The sequence below is a fragment of the Macrobrachium rosenbergii genome, chromosome 52 (genome assembly GCF_040412425.1).
Source record: "Macrobrachium rosenbergii isolate ZJJX-2024 chromosome 52, ASM4041242v1, whole genome shotgun sequence".
NCBI lineage: Eukaryota > Metazoa > Arthropoda > Malacostraca > Decapoda > Palaemonidae > Macrobrachium > Macrobrachium rosenbergii.
The window spans coordinates 19,762,289-19,780,578 of NC_089792.1; the positions used below are offsets into that span (position 1 = coordinate 19,762,289).

General features: G+C 37.8%; 1 protein-coding gene across 1 annotated transcript in view; it reads left to right on the top strand.

Moving 5' to 3' along the window:
- The window catches only part of LOC136833933 (uncharacterized), a 656,879-nt gene that overhangs the window by 608,484 nt on the left and 30,105 nt on the right, over positions 1 to 18,290 (top strand). The window contains exon 3 of the mRNA XM_067096214.1: positions 9,632 to 9,840. Coding sequence (XP_066952315.1) covers positions 9,632 to 9,840 — 209 coding nt within the window. The remainder of the gene's footprint in view (positions 1 to 9,631; positions 9,841 to 18,290) is intronic.

An 18,290-nucleotide genomic window follows, 5' to 3' on the forward strand; every position in this document is an offset into this window, starting at 1 on the left:
CATATATATATAATGTACGATTATCTTGTAACCACAGAAAAACTAGTATTAGTATATATGAACCTCGTGTAGATGTTCAAACTTCATATACAGTATAGTTTTAAATTTTAACATTTTATCCATCTATCTATCTAGTAGATGATACCTCATGTTGTTCAAACTATTCAATATAGTTTTAAATTTATATTTTTATCCATCTATCTATCTATATATATATATATTGCCTACATATACATATATGTATATATATATATATATATATATATATATATATATATATATATATATATATATATATATATATATATATATATAAAGGGTTTGCATGTTATATATTGTATGATTCACGTGCCTGAACGACATAGTTCAGGCATAAATCCACACATATTGTATAGGTCATGAACACTCCCTTTAGGGCTATCTATTATTTTGGTCAGAAACTATTACACCTAATATATAAGAACCACTTTGTTTCTTGGAGATAATAAAGCTGAAAAAGGCTTGAAGAGAAATCATTGGCCTGGGCTGGTTTACAGTCCGAATTACTCCTTTAACCATTCCGAGAAATATTCCCTTCAAAGCCTTTTGGGTCCACGCCAAGAAGCATTTTTGGTATCGCGGCTTCTGTTTTGTGGACGTCGGAAGAAGCTTCGAAATCCTTGGAAGGGATGGAGGATTTTTTCTTCGTACTAAAACTAAATTTTCCTCGAGAAATTGTTTTAGATAAGAATTTTATTTCATTAACTGGCCATGGTTCTTAACTGAAGGTTGCGATTGAGTGTACATGTATATGTATGTTTGTATGCATGTATGTATATATATGTGTGTGTATATTTATATTTATATATTCTTATATATGTATATATTATATATAAAAATGTATATATATATATATGTATATTTATTTATTTATTTAAAGGATAACCTGTCCTTATGAATCCTATTTAATAAAAATCTGCTGCAATTTCTGACGTTCTGGTTTCTTCTTCAACCACTGACTGAAACCTAAAACAAACACCAGCCTAAGATTAGATTCCGAGCTTCAAAGCAATACGATCTTGGCAACATAAACTGTTGAGTTTTCTATCTGATTTCTTAAGGTTTGCCGCTACCTTTACCGACATTCTTTGAATTTGAACTATGAAATTTGTAAAGGCATCAATAGCGTGTGACATAGTTATAACACTGGATTCATCATTTTTTTTTATTCCCATCAGTTCATTGATTACTTTCATTAATTATTTTCATACCCATATTTTACAGTTTGCTTATGTTGATCATTTCTCTTTGCTATCCAATATATAGTTGTTTTTATCTTCATATTAGAGTAGCCATACATGTATTTGCCTCTTTTTTTGGTGGCTTCTTTACATACATTGTTATTTTAGACAATTTTCCCTTTTCCCAAATTAGGCAAATCGTTGTTGCTCCAAGTTGATGATCTGTGGCTTCCTTCGAGAGAGAGCTCCAAAATTTCCCCTCTTTACTCATTTTTCCGGCCTCTACGTGAAAAAAAAAAATCGCCTGTTATCGCACTCATAATAGAATTCAGTTTCATTACTGATAAAGCGAAAAAATGAAGTTCCTGATTTGAAAGTGTCATTTGCTGTGCAGTAGATATGGTGTGAATGACATTTTCCGGTTGGACTGAATTTCCAGCTTTCGTTTTATTGCTAATGAAGAAAGATTGACTATTTCATTGATGGTTTCAATTTTGAAACGAATAAACATCGTAAATACTTTCAAAATTAGGAAATATTCTAAGAACAATGAATCTTTGTACTTATTCACCAAAGTAAATTTAAACATTTGCCGTTTTCTTGTAAGCATTTTTTAAATGCCGCAATTGCTGTTAGATTTACATTGAAGTGAGTTATCCATTATGAACTATTGATTGTGGAGCTAAGGGACCTGGTTATCCAAAAGGACCTATTCGTGTCCTTTCTGTAAAAAACCAGAAGAGACAGGGTGCTCCTCTCTGGCCACGGTGCCTTGCATTCATTCCAAATAAGGTAAATCTGTCTTATTTTTGTATGCATGTCACTTGGAATTACATATTACTATTGCTTTCTTGCATGTGTTGAAATTATTTTGATTGATCTTATTATTGCAAGGGCGTAATTAGACCTACTGACATAAATGCCATCATTCGAATCGAAGTCTGGAGAGTCCATCGGGCTAAAAATTAGCTCAGTTTTATTTTCGACTGAGACTGCGACTTTATTAATTTTACTTGTTACTTCTCTCTCTCTCTCTCTCTAAGATAGGAGGATGTTATTTTTCCTTTTAATGCATTTGTACATTTTTGGGAGTGGCGCGGGATTAGAATGGAACCTTCATGATACATAAATTAGAGGATATGTAATCGGTCGAGTGTGCTGTTTTTAAGCTGATAGCTCCTGAGAGATGAGAATCTAGTAGGGCAACTTCCTTATTTTGTTTGTTTTTCTTCATAAAATCTCATTTAACATCCTTCTTCATAAAGTTAAAACTAAAGTGACTGAGTTAATCCTCTCACCAATCATGGTTTAAAGGTTAATTCTGACTGTCATATATATTCCTGTTGAATTCATCTTTTTGTACTTGAAATCAAAATCAACCCATCAACACTGTGATGTTTAATAATAATAATAATAATAATAATAATAATAATAATAATAATAATAATAATAATAATAATAATAATAATAAACATTTGCATCAGTGAGATCATAAAAAATCATTTCAACATTTGCAGGAAAATAATTAGAAAAGCTAATGCCAACTGACATACATAGAAAATAAAGTGCTTATCCTTCAGACACCCGATTTTAAATAGATGGACAAAAATAGGCATACTGCCTCTTCCAGGCTTCTATAGGAAGAACGTGGGCAGGTCCCCTGGGATAACCTGGGTCCCTGGACTCCACAAATTAAACCCACAAAGAAGCACCAGAGAGTCGCCAGTAACCGGGAACTGTGTTTTGTGTCTTTTTCAAAGAATAAATCACATTGATTTAAATAATAAAATGTATCCTCTGGGAATTCCGGAGGGAATCTTTGGCCATGGTCTTGCCAGAGAAACCCGAAGGCTTGATTTTGGGGCCCAAGGACTGGTTATCCAACGGACGTGCTCACGTCCTACCTGTAGGAACATGGAAGAGACAGGTTGTCTTTCTGACCAATGTTCTCCACCCATTTCAAATGGGGTATTTGTCTCTTATTTTTGTATGCTTGTCATAGGATATTACCTTTTTATGATAACTTTATTGCATGTTTAAATTATTTTAGTTAATTTTAGTTTTCAGGAAAGTCCGCCTCCCATTTTGCCTTTTCCCTTTAATCTGATATTGGCATTACTAGTAAATGAGGGAATTTCTTGGGACGTTGGATTTTAGGTTATTGATATCGAGTAGTCAGTTCATCTGATTACAAAAAAAGCTTTATTTTGAGACCCAACACTAGATAATTAGGAAAACCTACGATCGACGTTACGGTTTTCACTATGCATTTAGATCGAACACACAAGAAGCAGAACAATCAAGGGTTCCTGAATTAGTGATATTATGCCTAAATTTTTAAATATGCAGACAAGTTAGCATTTGCTGGCTAACCTAGGTTCCGCACATTTGAGGTCGCATATACGATAATAAAGATTATTTGCTTAAATGAAAGAAAATAATGAATATTCATATTAAAATATAAAATTAATAAAAAATGCAAAACAAATATACATACATACATACATACATACATACATACATACATACATACATACATACATACATACATACATATAGTTACACAGCTCTCAGGCAGGATCGTAACTTTTTAAAGTATTTATGAAGACTCCCTGAAATAATTTTAGAACATCAACGTCTACCACCAGCAATAAATGTTTTAGGTGTCGTATTAACAAAACGCTGAGAGGAAAGAGTCTGGAATGGGACGAAAATAGTCTCTCAGACGACAGAGAGAAAGCCGTGGGTATTTTAACCATGGCTAAATATAGTTGTTAGTACGGCATTACCTTTATACTCAACAGAAAAGAGATGGGTTTTCTTTTTCCTAAATACAGTTCTTCTTTATTTGTAGGAATCCAATCTGATGAAACACTTTATACTATTACTCATATACACACATAATATATATATATATATATATATATATATATATATATATATATATATTTTTATAAATATTACTGCTGTTAGCCTCGATGTAGCTAAGTGTAGGAATATTAGTCCGATTCACCTCGACAAAACAAAAGGCAATTTAAAAATAACAATCACTAGACAAATGGCGCATAGGCTGGAAAGTTTGTAAACAAAGTATGCTAGGGCATTAGGGACCTAAACACTTTACTCATATATACACACACACACACACACACACATATATAGCCTCAGAGAGGGTTTACGCTCAATGACCCCAAATAGTTATGGTGGCCCTTAAGCTTTATTCTATGCATTCGACGATGTCTTTGTCAAGGTCGGATTGCCGGGCGGTATAAGCCCTCACCTGGCGGGAACGAAGCGAGGTCGGGTCAGAGATTCCAGCGGTCGCTGAACCAGGGTGACGCTGCGTGCGTGCCGAACGATATTCTTTGTTCTTTATTACTTTTCCTCCTATGTCTAACTTAATTAGTGAATTGGGAAGACTGCCAGAATACGACTCCTGAGGTCCCTCGTTTGCGCAGCGACTCGACATTCACGGTAAGTCCGATTCTTGTTGAAGCTTCGATTGACTAGTACTTTTCTGTATTTCACATTTTTCTTTGTTTTCTTCCTTCAGCCACCACTTAGGTATATGTGTTTACAAAGTCTAGATTAAGCCTAATTATTATATTGTTAGCTTCAACCCGTTATTCCAGTAAAATACCTAGGATTTAGGGTAAGCAAAATCAGGTTAAATCTCGATGCTTTTGTATGCCTCGCGTCCGAATGTTTGGAAGAACCGTTGCTTTTAAAATCAAATTCATCTCAAATATTCTTTGTTAAGGTTAATAACCCTTAACTGGCGACCTTTGGCTAATTAACGTCTGTCTTTGAGGTTAACTTTTGGCTTCAAGTGGCAGGTTACGTGTAATCTTGGTTTGCAGGGCCGTAAAAATTACGTAAATTGAATAATACATGATCAACCAAGACCCTCACACGTAACATTGGCGACCTTGCGTAGAATCTAAAGTACATTTTAGAGAAAGAATCTGGAGAAAAGGAAATTAAAATTACATTAATTCCAAAAAAATAAAAGTCAGATATCGAACTCCATTTCATTCTTCCAAACAAGGAACGAGGCATAATAATAAGCAGTAAAGAGAATAGTATAACAAGTGTAGCGAGAATTAGCATAGGTAGGAAGGGTGTAGAAACAGAGCAGAGAGTCATAATTTATAACGTTTAAGACAAGGACATTTTACCGTGTTCGGATTCGAGTTAAGTCGTTCATAACGTATCTTAAGGCCGAAAAAAGCGGAGCCTGTTTCATATACACAAAGTAATGTAGAAATCGCGTCGGCAATTCCGATCGTTATTGTTTGCATATAGCGGGAATCATTCAAAACCGTGTCAGTGAAGTAGCAAACGAACTGAAATAGTAATTTTACAATAAAGGTACCGTTCAACAACGTAAATTTACGCAGGCAAGCCAGCATCTCTCTTTTCATTCTTTGTTTAATGTCCGGGTGAGAATACGATAACAAAAAGACACAAAGTTGTTTGGTAATTTAGTTTTCCATCCGTAACGTAAAACGCTATGCATGATTGGTATATTTAAAGTAAAATCTGGATACCTGCATTTGTTTCGTGCGTTTTGTTTGGTGCTAAAAGGAAATACCCGCCATCTTGGATTCCTTCGTTTGTTTTTTAAAAGGCCTAAATTTTCCGCCATCTTAAGACCATCTCTGCCCGAGCCACCTCCTAATATCTTAGCTAGGAAAAACCAAAAGATAAACCAAAAGATAATACCACAAGTTCCTATACGCCTTTTAGGAGTAAACCACAAGTTCCTATTAACCTCTTCGCCACCGTTTTAAAGGGAAATAGGCCTTAGTTGTTTTGAAATAAAGAAAATTTAAAATTTTCACGATAAACTTTTTGTGACGTGTTAAGATAATAAAGTAATCCCTAAGAAGCCAAGACGGCCTATTTTTTATTAACCCTTCGTTTCGTCTTTTTGCGCCAGTAATAAAAGACCGCGGTTGTTTTCCCTCCTCGAAAATCAGAGCCTTCAGCTTGGATGGGTTTTTCAGGCGTAGTATTGGACCTCCACCCACTATTCATTCTAGCCAAGTGTCCGATGGTCGTCGTGACCATTTCATATGGGATATAAGGGTATCGTCCAGCAGCACATGTCAGTGCGCCTCAAGCTTCTTATGTATGAAACATTGTCACGATCTTGTGAGTAAACCATTTGGATTCGAAGGCTAAACTTTTCTCCTTTTGATTGCAGTTATTTTTTTTTTTTTTATTTTTCAGTATCATGATGTCGGATGATAGTATTTCAGATCCTGGGTAGGAATACCTGCCAGATCTGTCAGATGATTATAGTGATAGTTGTTATAGTTGCTTAGCTAGATTTTTAGAAGAAAAAACCCAAAGCAGATAATTTTTTGGACAAGGCCAGACCCACCCCCGATTTCAGGAGGGTGACAATGGGATCTCTGTTTGCACCCGACTTACCTGCCCACGAGATGCATTTTGTTTCTTTTTTGATATGATATTGACAGACTGTGTGAATGGATGAATGCAAGTTTTCATCAACAGGAAAGAGTACTATGTTTTTGATACCTCACTATAAAATTTTTCTACTCATATAAAGAAAATTTAAAATTATTATTATGATTATGATAAACTTTATTATTACCAATGCCATAAACATTCATTGATGTATCTAACTGTTTCAAGGTAAAATTAAGATAATAAAGTAATCTGCTTTATTTCTAGGAACTACTATTTCTATTTCTGCAATTACTTTTTTCACAAATATTCTATATCATTTTATTATAGATATATGCCATTGTGCATGTAATAAAAATATTCATTGTTTACATGTTTTCAAGAATATAAATGAAAAATATGAAATTCATAACAGAGTAATATTTAACTAGACTATTTTAAATACTTTACTACTTTTTCTGAATAACAAATGATGACTGATATAAATCGGTCTCATCTATGCAAGCGTTATCGGCAGTGCAACAGGCCAGTGGCGAAGGGTTAAGATCCATGCCATTGTGCATGTATAAAATCTTTGTTTACATGTTCTCAAGCAGCAAGAAAGTCGCTGATTGAAAATCTCTCTCTCTCTCTCTCTCTCATTCAAGTAAGCATTCCTAACCTAAGTGTACGTGACCCTCTTCAAAGAAAGAACGGCCGACACTAGGCTAATTAATTCAGAATACAATAAACCAAACAAAAGAAACACCTCTGTCCCACAATAGATGAGGACAAGTTAAGAGTACTTACGATACAGTGATAAACTGTCGGTCACGAGTGAGGCCTGCTATCCAGACCAGAAGCAAACAGTAGTTTTCACCCTCTGAAAAAGAAGGGGCCAGCACTGGGGCCAGTACTGGGACCAGCCACTCACGAGGACCTTTAAAGAAAAAAAAAAAAAAAGAGAAACCCAAATTCACTTTATTCCACAGTGCCAATAATTTGCAGCATCCCTGTCATCACTTCTCTATCTCTCTCTCTTCTCTCTCTCTCTCTCTCTCTCTCTCTCTTTTACCTTCCCTTTCTCTCTCATTCGATTGTTGCACTCTGCAGGGGTGTAGAGTGCCTTTCCTCCCATATAGCCTAGTTGGACTCCAGTAGAGGGTCCCTAGGAACACATTGGCACCATAAGTGCCACTAAAGAAAACAAAAGGGAACACAGAAGAGAAGGTTCTTCTGGGACCTAACCTGCACCAGTGCCTAGGGATACTGAGTGCCACCAGTGTGACCTGTACACGGCACACCCAAACTACAGTGCCACCTTTTGAAAGGGTGCCACGTCATTGAAGAGACACTTCCTCGCTGCCCAAGTACGCCCACTCGACCCGGTTAGACGCCCTTCCCCACCAGAACCATGGCAGCAGAGCATTATAAAACTTTCCTGGGGCTGGGGACGGCGGCAGGTCTCACCGGCTCGGAACTTACTACCTGGGTTAAGGAGCAAGTGGACGACTTGGCCAAGCGGGAGAAGGAAGAAAGACTCGAGCAGAGGAAGTATGAAGAAGAAAGCAGAGGAAGTATGTATGAAGCCGAGCAAAGGCAATATGAAGAGGAAGAGAAGAAAGAAGAAGACGGCATGAGTTAGCCTGCAAGGAAACTGAGTTAGCCCTAAAGGAGAAGGAGCTCGAGCTTGAGAGAGCGAAAATGGAGAATGCCGAAGCTATGGCTAGCCATCAAGCCTCAGTCCTACACCTGCTGCATCAAACGCTCCAATTTCGAGCATCAATTCCCTAGTCCCCAAGTGGACTGAGGACGAGCCAGAAGCATGGCTGGAGGAGATCGAGGCTCTTTTCGATAACTACAGCACCACGGAGACGGAGAGAGCCTTAATACTAGCCAAGCATATGGAGGGAAAAGCCAAGGCAGCGCTTCGCTCACTGGAGAAGAGCCAGAGAGGCAACATGGCGGAAGTTCGTAGAGTCATTACCAAGGCCTACGAGATAACCCCAGAAAAATGGAGACAACGGTTCGAGGTCTTGCCAAGGAAGTCGGCTGGTCTTGGACAGAATGGGCATGTCACAAAACCCAGTCTGGTACGCGCTGGTTCGACTCCTTGGCCTGCACGACGTTTGAGGATCTCTTCAATCGGACCATGCTAGAAGACCTCTTCCAATGTGTGCCAGGGCCCCTTGCAGTATATCTTAACGATAAACAGCCCTCCACACTTATGGAAGCTTGTCGCATGGCTGATTCGTGGGAAACCTTCAATCAGTCGCATAGCACCTCTCAGAAGCGAATCATCCCTCCGGCCTACCTCTCGAACTCCACTCGCCCGAAGAGTGGACTGCCTAGCAAGACCCTGTGCAACTATTGCAGAAGGGGGCCACGCTGAAGCTGAGTGCCGATACAAACTCGGCACTAATAAGCAGCCTAACCCTACCAGCCAGAACTCCGCTCCCGATTCATCCGCTCAGCCCTCTCCTCCAACAGTTACTGCAGGCCACCGAGCCCATCCAAAAGGCCCGTGCAAATCCTGTGGGGCTGCTAGCCACTACAATGCTGGATCTCCGGCCTGTCCACATCATGTCCCCACCACCAAATTTGTCAACCTAATCAGCACTTCATTTTCTGCTGCTGGTCCGCACCGGATCCTTTACCCCGAGACTGGAAACCCAGTTCATCTCGGTGGCCCCTCTTCAGAGCACTAGCCTGCCAGTGACCCTTCCGGTCACAGTAGACACTGCGGCAGACATTAGCCTGATCACTAGGGCCCAAGTGCCAGCTGGTGCCATGGTTGACGAAGAAACCCGGTGGGAAATGAAGTGGATAGAGGCCACACCATTACCGTTCCTACTGTCCAACTCCAGGTAATGACACCTTGGGGCGCGATACCCCACCGCCTTGGCGTGGTAGGTGGAATTCGGCCCGGGTGGTCTTCTTGTTGGGTCGGGATCTTCTCTGCGGAAGCCCGTTACTCACCAACGCCACTCCCGCAGCCATGTTACCTCCTCCACGGAGGCCCCATCTAAAACTCTCAACCATGACAAACCTCCACCTTCCGCCCACCAAAGTGGTCCGCGGAAGGCACCACAAACTATTCCAGGCCTGGCCCTCTCCAATTGCGAAGGGCTGGCCCACCAAGAGTCTTCCCCCTCTGCGAAGAGAGATTCAGGAGGAGCAGTACCGCTGCAGGACGTGCAAGCGGGCAGACCACTCCACAAATTGGGAGGGCTGCCCAACCAAGCAACGCCCAGCGGACGCCCCGAACAAAACTCACCGAGAGGCTACGATCTCCCGCTGGGGCAGGAATCTCTGCCGCAGCCAACCACAAGTTGTCCGCGAGGTAGTGCACCTCCGGACCCCTCATCAGGCATGCCGGACCCTCAACTGCTGCCAGTGCCACTTGCGAGCACTGAGCAGTGCCAGACTCCGTCTGTCCCGGACGTTGAGCTACCAATGGAAAAGGCCCCTATGCCGGGTCTAAATCATGAGGCGAATCCTCCTCCGGGAGATTTAGGATTCCCCATGCAGTTGATCATCGCGACTGGAGAGCCTCCAGCACCCGAAACTTCTTCTTTGCAAGATTCTTCTTTGCAAAATCTGACTCAGGGATGAACCCTGGAGGATCGAAATGGTACCCTCCCTTGGAAGACCAGGAACTGGCATCCTCGGACGCAGAAGTCGAGATCGCTCTCGCTCCGGTTGTCGCAGCAGCCGGAGTAGGGAGTCCTCCCAGCTTTTGCAGTTGCCCCTGACTTCGGCCCGCTAGCCCTTCTGGCCTGTCCCGGAGTCGGTGCTCTCATCACCTGCTAGGCCAGCTACTGATAGGCCTTGGAGGAAACCGAAGAAGAAGAAGAAGGGGGCGGAAGAGAGCCCAGTAGTTGCCGAGCTATAAGCTCCTCCTGGCACTAGTGCCCTCTCGGCACAGTGCCCTAACATCTAAGAGTGATCCTGGCCCCTTGCCCAGAGGAGGTAGCCAGTGTGATCTCTTCCTTTTATTTGTACCTAGCCTAGGCCACCTTAAAGTACAGTACATCAATTTAGTAGCCTTGTTCTTTCCACTTACCACCGAACCGCAGTAATCATGTAAGTAGCCTAACTAATTTCAGTAATCTTAACTATTGTGAAACGAGCCACGATGCTCGTGACACGCATGGCCTAAGACCTCAGTGAGGCACCCATTTATCATATGAGGCAACCCTCATGAATTAACTAGTAAATTTTAATTGTATTAAAATAAACCATGTTGTAATTTAGTTAGAATGTTAACTCTTATGTTGGTGCTACGGTCGGGTTAGGATAGGTTAGGCTAGGGAATATCATAGAATGTACCACTAGGCTAGGTCTAAAACACATCATGATTGTAGGAGGTAGCCTATAATAACCGTGAGCACCTTCTAGTACTATTAGAATTAGGTAAAGTAGTGAATGCAGCTCATATCCTATCTAGGGTTAGGTAGTTCTGTAGCTAGGTAGGCTAACCAGGACTAATCTGCCCAGGGAAGGAGAGTAACCTACGAGAGGCGAACAGCTTGCTTAGTATAGACCTTCACGCCCGAAAAGGGAGTGAAGGCCCTCTTAAGGGGGAGCTTTTATAAATATTACTGCTGTTAAGCCCTCGATGTAGCTAAGTGTAGGAATATTAGTCCGATTCACCTCGACAGAGAACATCTCTGCCCCGCCGGTAGGCTAGGCAATTTAAAAATAACAATCACCGCCCAGTAGACAAATGGCGCCGCATAGGCTGGAAAGTTTGTAAACAAAGTATGCTAGGGCATTAGGGACCTAAGCCTCAGAGAGGTTTACGCTCAATGACCCTAGTTATGGGTGGCCCCTAAGCTTTATTCTATGCATTCGACAATGTCTTTGTCAAGGTCGGATTGCCTGGGGCGGTATAAGCCCTCACCTGGCGGGAACGGCGAGGAGTCGGGTCAGAGAGATTCAGCGGTCGCTGAACCAGGGTGACGCTGCGTGTGTGCCCGAACGATATTCTTTGTTCTTTATTACTTTTCCTCCTACGTCTAACTTAATTAGTGAATTGGGAAGACTGCCAGAATACGACTCCCTGAGGTCCCTCGTTTGCGCAGCGACTCGACATTCACGGTAAGTCCGATTCTTGTTGAAGCTTCGTCGATTGACTAGTACTTTTCTGTATTTCACATTTTTCTTTTGTTTTCTTCCTTCAGCCACCACTTAGGGTATATGTGTTTACAAAGTCTAGATTAAGCCTAATTATTATATTGTTAGCTTCAACCCGTTATTCCAGTAAAATACCTAGGTTTAGGGTAAGCAAAATCAGGTTAAATCTCGATGCTTTTGTATGCCTCGCGTCGAATGTTTGGAAGAACGTTGCGTTTAAAATCAAATTCATCTCAAATATTCTTTGTTAAGGTTAATAACCCTTAACTGGCGACCTTTGGCTAATTAACGTCTGTCTTTGAGGTTAACTTTTGGCTTCAAGTGGCAGGTTACGTGTAATCTTGGTTTGCAGGGCCGTAAAAATTACGTAAATTGAATAATACATGATCAACCAAGACCCTCACACGTAACAATATATATATATATATATATATATATATATATGAATTATATATATATATATATATATATATATATATATATATATATATATATATATATGAAACATCAAAGAAAAAGCATTGCATGGGAAATGATTAAAAAACTTTCCTTTCATAATCACGCAATACGGACTACTTTCCGTTGCCATATTATTGTTTGACTTTTTAAATTCCGAAACAAAAGATCTTCCCCGGAAGTCTGTGTAGTACCAAACTGAAAAAATACCAGCCCTTTGTTAAGAACAATGCAGTTCTCCTTTCAACGTTAGACCAAGAAATGAAAAACCAAAAAAAAAAAACTTAGAGGGCAAAAACTGGCAACATTCAGATTGTCATGGATGAGCCTTTATTGTTGCATGAACAGTACACTCATCCCGTGCACGTCCATACACACACACGCATATATATCATATATATATATATATATTTATATATATATATATATATATATATATATATATATATATATATATATATATGTATATATATATATATATATATATATATATATATATATATATATATATATATATATATATATATATATATACATATATTATATGTGTGTGTGTGTATATTCATATAAAATTCATATAGGATATTCATTTCATTTCAAGTAGACTTTTATTATTTAGACATGCACGACTAAATAAATGCTCACCTGGCATGCTAGTGTGACTGTGTGCTCAAGGTGGAATGTCCAAAGGAAGATCTGTGGAGTGCCAGATTGATTAACTTGCGGAAGTTTCAGGTTCAAAAGTTCTTAAGGACTCTACAACATTGACCTCTTTGTTGATGCATGAATCAGCTATGTTAATGAAGCTTTTTCATAGCCCTTTATCAGTGATTTTGCATGAAAGTTAACTCTAGTTGTCATTTCTACTACCCTACGTTATTTTACTAGCGGGATGACCGTTTCAAAATATGAATTATGTTTCCACGTATTAAGTTGTATTTCAATATCACAAGTTCTCTTCATCCTGATTGTTTTTTAGTGCAAGCTAGCTTTATGCCATCTTGGGTTCTGGCTTTTGGGTAGCCCACAAACATCCTGGTTACTAAAGTTATGTACTGGGCTTATCAGTCCCTTTCGGGACTATTATTCTCGTACCTGAAGAGCTTTTCCCTTTTGTCTCCCTTCTCGATAAGTTATCTTCTGAGCCTCCGTCTTAAAGTGGGCATGCTGTCTCTTCTTCGTAATTAATATTTAGGCTATTTTTTCGTAGATCTAAAGGAATTTCCTCGTTTTTTTAATGGGCTGTAACCTCCATTTAGAGACCGCTTTGCAGCTTATTCATAGTAACACTATATATATATATATATATATATATATATATATATATATATATATATATATATATATATATACATATATATATATATATATATATATATATATATATATATATATATATATATATATATATATATATATATTATAATATACATATATATACATATAAATACATATATATATATATATATATAAATGTTTATGTATGTATGTATGTATGTATGTATGTATGTATGTATAAATGCATCGACTGCTCAGAATAAGAATTGTAACTTCATTGATGCCAGCTGCAAGCATTTCTCTTTCTCTCCTAAACGTATTCAGAATTCTCTCCCTCTTCCTTTTTCCCGAAATTCAATAATCCCTCGTCTTATAAAGGAGCTTTATCGCTTCCCGCTGTTCAGCCCCACTCTTTTTTTTTTCCCTTTTCCCCGAGCCTTCGGGTATAGGCTGGTTGTGGTTTTGTCTTTATTATAAATAGGTCTGCATTAAAACAAATTCATATATGTATGAATGTTTTATTAAGTGTGTTAATGTAAGGGTTTACCTATTATTAAATAATTATACTCTTGCCTTTGGAATGAGTATAAACGCAGTCTGTTACCTGTAGAATTACTGTGGCTGTTACAGTCTCTCTCTCTCTCTCTCTTTCTCTCTCTCTCTCTTTCTCTCTCTCTCTCTCTCTCTCTCTCTCTCTCTCTCTCTCTCTCTCTCTCTCTCTCTCTCTCGCTCCTGTTATTAAACAGAATGCTATACGAAAGAAACCTTGACGTGTATGGAAAAATAAATTTCCGCCAGTACTACTCATCTAATAATTTTCTTGGATCTGTTATAAACAATGAATTTGTTCAAATTATTCACCTCAAAGGCAAATCTAAATATCTGTGTTGACGAAAATCATGCAATCATTCTACTCAAGAAATTCTTCCAGGACGCCCGCCCTTGTTATCGTACTTACTGAGAAGACTTTGCAACTTATTTTCATTAATTTCAGTAGGGTGATGCAGACAGAACGCAGTGAAACAAAATAAAAACTTGTTCAGTAATATTTTGGTCATTGCATGTTAATAAAAGCGTGTTTTAATTGGTCGTTAGACTGTAACAGTGCGAAAGACCGCCATTCTAGTCATCATCTCTAAAATTGGGGAGGGATACTCAAATTTCTGTATTTGAATTAAGCCTGAACGTAATTGGCCATATCAAATCAGTGCTACATCTGTCTCGAGTGATACATTGTTCCCAGTTCTTTTGATGGTGCTCCGTGTAATTAGGAGTTTTATCTATCATGTAATGCAGTATCCTGTGTACATTTCTGAAAATTAGGGAATTTGTTCTGATAACTGTTTTGCAGCAGGGAGATGGCTGGAGAATACCATTGGGAAGTGATGTTAATTATACTCCTGCAAATTGTCTCTGACTACTATGAAGTTCCACCTGTTATAGTGCTCTCGTATTTTATTAACCGGCGAACATGGTTGTATTAAGGAAAGATAACGTATTTTTTTATCTCCTTTTTGAATGGTCAGGTATGTATTGCTGGTGTTTTACCGGAAATAAGTTGGATATATTGAAAATTCCCGTTGATGATGTATGTGGTATATGCTCAATTAACAACGCCAAATGTTTATTCAGAGTGAAATCACAAGATGTTTCATGATTCAATGATGGTCAGTTACGGCAAGAAGTGAGTCAAATGTATTGGTGGAAAAGTACGGATTCGTAATGTGTCAAAAGTGATTAAATATGTGAAGATTCGTAATGGTCCTTTGGAAATACAGTCCTTGGTTTTCGATATTTTTAAAAGTTAAGGTACAAACGATATGAGGGAGACTACAATCGGATTTAATTACTACGACTGGTAATAAAGCACTCTCAGTGATACTGGAATAACATATGCTCTCGGACGTATCATTAGGAGGTCGAATATCAAGGTCAACCGCGAACGTGTAATTGGGAATGCACGGTACATCATATAAACACGGGATTATTGATGGTGAAACAAACAGCTGGTCCAGCCTAACGCTCCAAAGACGCGATAGTGACGATTAACTAGAAACCACGAAGATCAGGTGGCGTGAGAATCACTTGGTATTCAGAAGGTAGACGGAAACAGAGACAGCTGGGAATTAGTGAGCTCGACTAGGGAAAATAATTCCAATTAGGCCTAACAATAGTTATTTACCCAAAGTGAGGTAAACTTTATTGATTTGAATAGTGAAGCAGGAAACTCAAATGAGATTAACAACCAGTGTAAACAAAAGGAAATAAAATAAATTATGGAATTGAAAATAAAAAGTGTAAGACGTAATAATTAAATTAATAACATCTCAGGGAAAAGTATTGGTCCGTACAGGACACATCATTGTGATGAACACCATGATGCTCATGAAATAACGAACCTCTGTAAGCACTGTAAACGTTAGTAACAGGGATTTATATATTCCACGAAGTCGTTGAGAAAAGAAAGGTTGTTTCTTTGAAAACCGAAAAAGGGCAAAAGCCATTATGGAAAGTGAAAATTATATATTAATAACTAAAATACAGGTAAAGATGCTCCTAGTGAAAGTTCTGGTCAACAATAACCGTTTTGGCGAAGGCCTTGTGATCTCACACTTAGTGCAAAAACAGGAAAATGTGACTGATAACAATGATGGTCACATGACAGGAGAAAGTAACAGTCAATGTCAAATGGTCAAAAATGTCGGTAAACAGGAACCTAAGTCTTTCTAAAAGAGGAATTAAGAAAACAGTCAGTACAGCTAAGGAAATTAAGGCTACCTACTGTGTGTTAAAGGTTTAAATTGCCCGAAAGATTGCAAAGAATTCATAATCAAATAAAACTGGTATTTTCCTTTTTTCCGAAATACAGAGGTATTAATTGCCTAGATTAACCACCAACTATATTTTTATGAAGTTACTGGTATGCCAATTACATTTGGAGAGGGGAATGATTTAAATATTCACAAAACTTTAAATTGCATAGTTGTATGGAAAAAGAGACGTCGAAAGTAAGACACTGTAATAAAAATTGTAAATGTATAATTATCCACTGCGTTTTGTAAGTTTATATATATTTTTAGGTTTCACTAAGGAATTTAAGAGACCTTTTTTAGAAATAAAATTTATATTACCTAAAAGGTTAAGAGTGCTTAAAGATGTTTATTGTCGTAGAAATGCTGTAACGCCTTATGAAAACCTGTAAAATATGTGGTGCAGAAAAAAAAAGAATATATGTTTGCTCAGGTTTGTCACCAAATACTGATGTGATGGTGCAGTAAAGGATGGAATATACGTTGATAATATTTTTTACCAAATGACTGATGTAACTACTATTCTTGTAATATTTAGTGATGTTTGATGTGCAGCTTGTGGGTGTAATATAATAAGATTTGTGGAAAATGAACGTTTCACGTTTAGACGACATTAAAACATGACAAAATTTTAGAAAGTTTTGGTTTGGTATCCAGAGAATTAAATACAAGAAGATTGGTGAGTAGTGGGACGGTTATGAACGAAAGATGAAAATATTCTTTTTAAAATTCGGGAAAATTGCAAGTCTGGGATTGGTTTGTTGAATTATTTGGTGGCATGTTTGAGAACAACACTGGGAAAATCTAGCAAAAAACTTGTAATAAACCACGGAGACATTGCCAGGCTAAGAAATGTCATCAGCAAGGTGAAAAAGAACGTTGCTGAAGGAGACAGTAAGCAGAGTGAAAGAGTAGATCGATGCGAAAAGAGCCCTCAGCACCTTTTGAATAAACAAAAGGTAAATTAAACTTATAAGAGAAAAACTTTGGTAAGAAAAAGGAAGGTATGGTTTTGATGTTTTTTTACTATACAACACTGTATGCGAAAAGTTACGAAGAAAACTTTCGTCATCAGAATTAGTTGCAGATTTTGTATGAATGAAAATTCCTTGACTCTCTACCCAAGTGTATTACGGAAGAACAAAATAAAAAATTTTTTTAAGAATCCACGCTTAAAAATATTGAAAGTGTCATAAAGGCATGCGTAACAATAAAACCCCTGGTAATGTTGGTACTGCTGCAAAATTCTATGAAAAGTTTTGGCATTTAACTGAGAAATATATTTCAGAAATGGTTGTTTTTACCTTCAGAATTCCATGTTAACAAATACTCAAAGAGCCCATATTATTAAACTGATACCAAAAGGGGGTTTGTAATTTCTTAAGACCTTGGATCCAGTTGTTATGCTTAATTGATGGTGATTATAAAATTTAAAGAAAATTTAGTGTGTGTACGCTTAAAGGTAGTATTAGATGTTGAAATATCCTAATTTTTATGCATTAGTAATATCACTACATGTACATGTGTATAAATGAAATCATTTGTAAAACTAGTTTAAATGTATTTTTAAGGAAAAAATGCAGTGTCAGAGACTACGTCATTAAAAGAACCTTAACATTTACTACCAACTGGTGGTTTTATTTTTTGCTAAATTAGATAGGAAAAAAAAAAAGTGCAGGATTTGGAATTACTGTAAATTGCCTTTTAGTTAGCTGTGCGAACACATGTCCATGATCCAGGGTAAAATATATGAGACAAAAATGTATTTAAAATGGACTTAATTTTTCAAAGCTGTTTTTTATACAATTTTAACAAGGTCATACTGCAATAGAAAATGTTTAATAAATGCTTTGTTGTAATTTTTATGTTTAGTAATATCAAACTAAAATGAAATCATTTCAAAACTAGTAATTCTTACAATAAACTACCAACTATATCAAATAGGTCAAAATAATAATTTAAAATGGACATG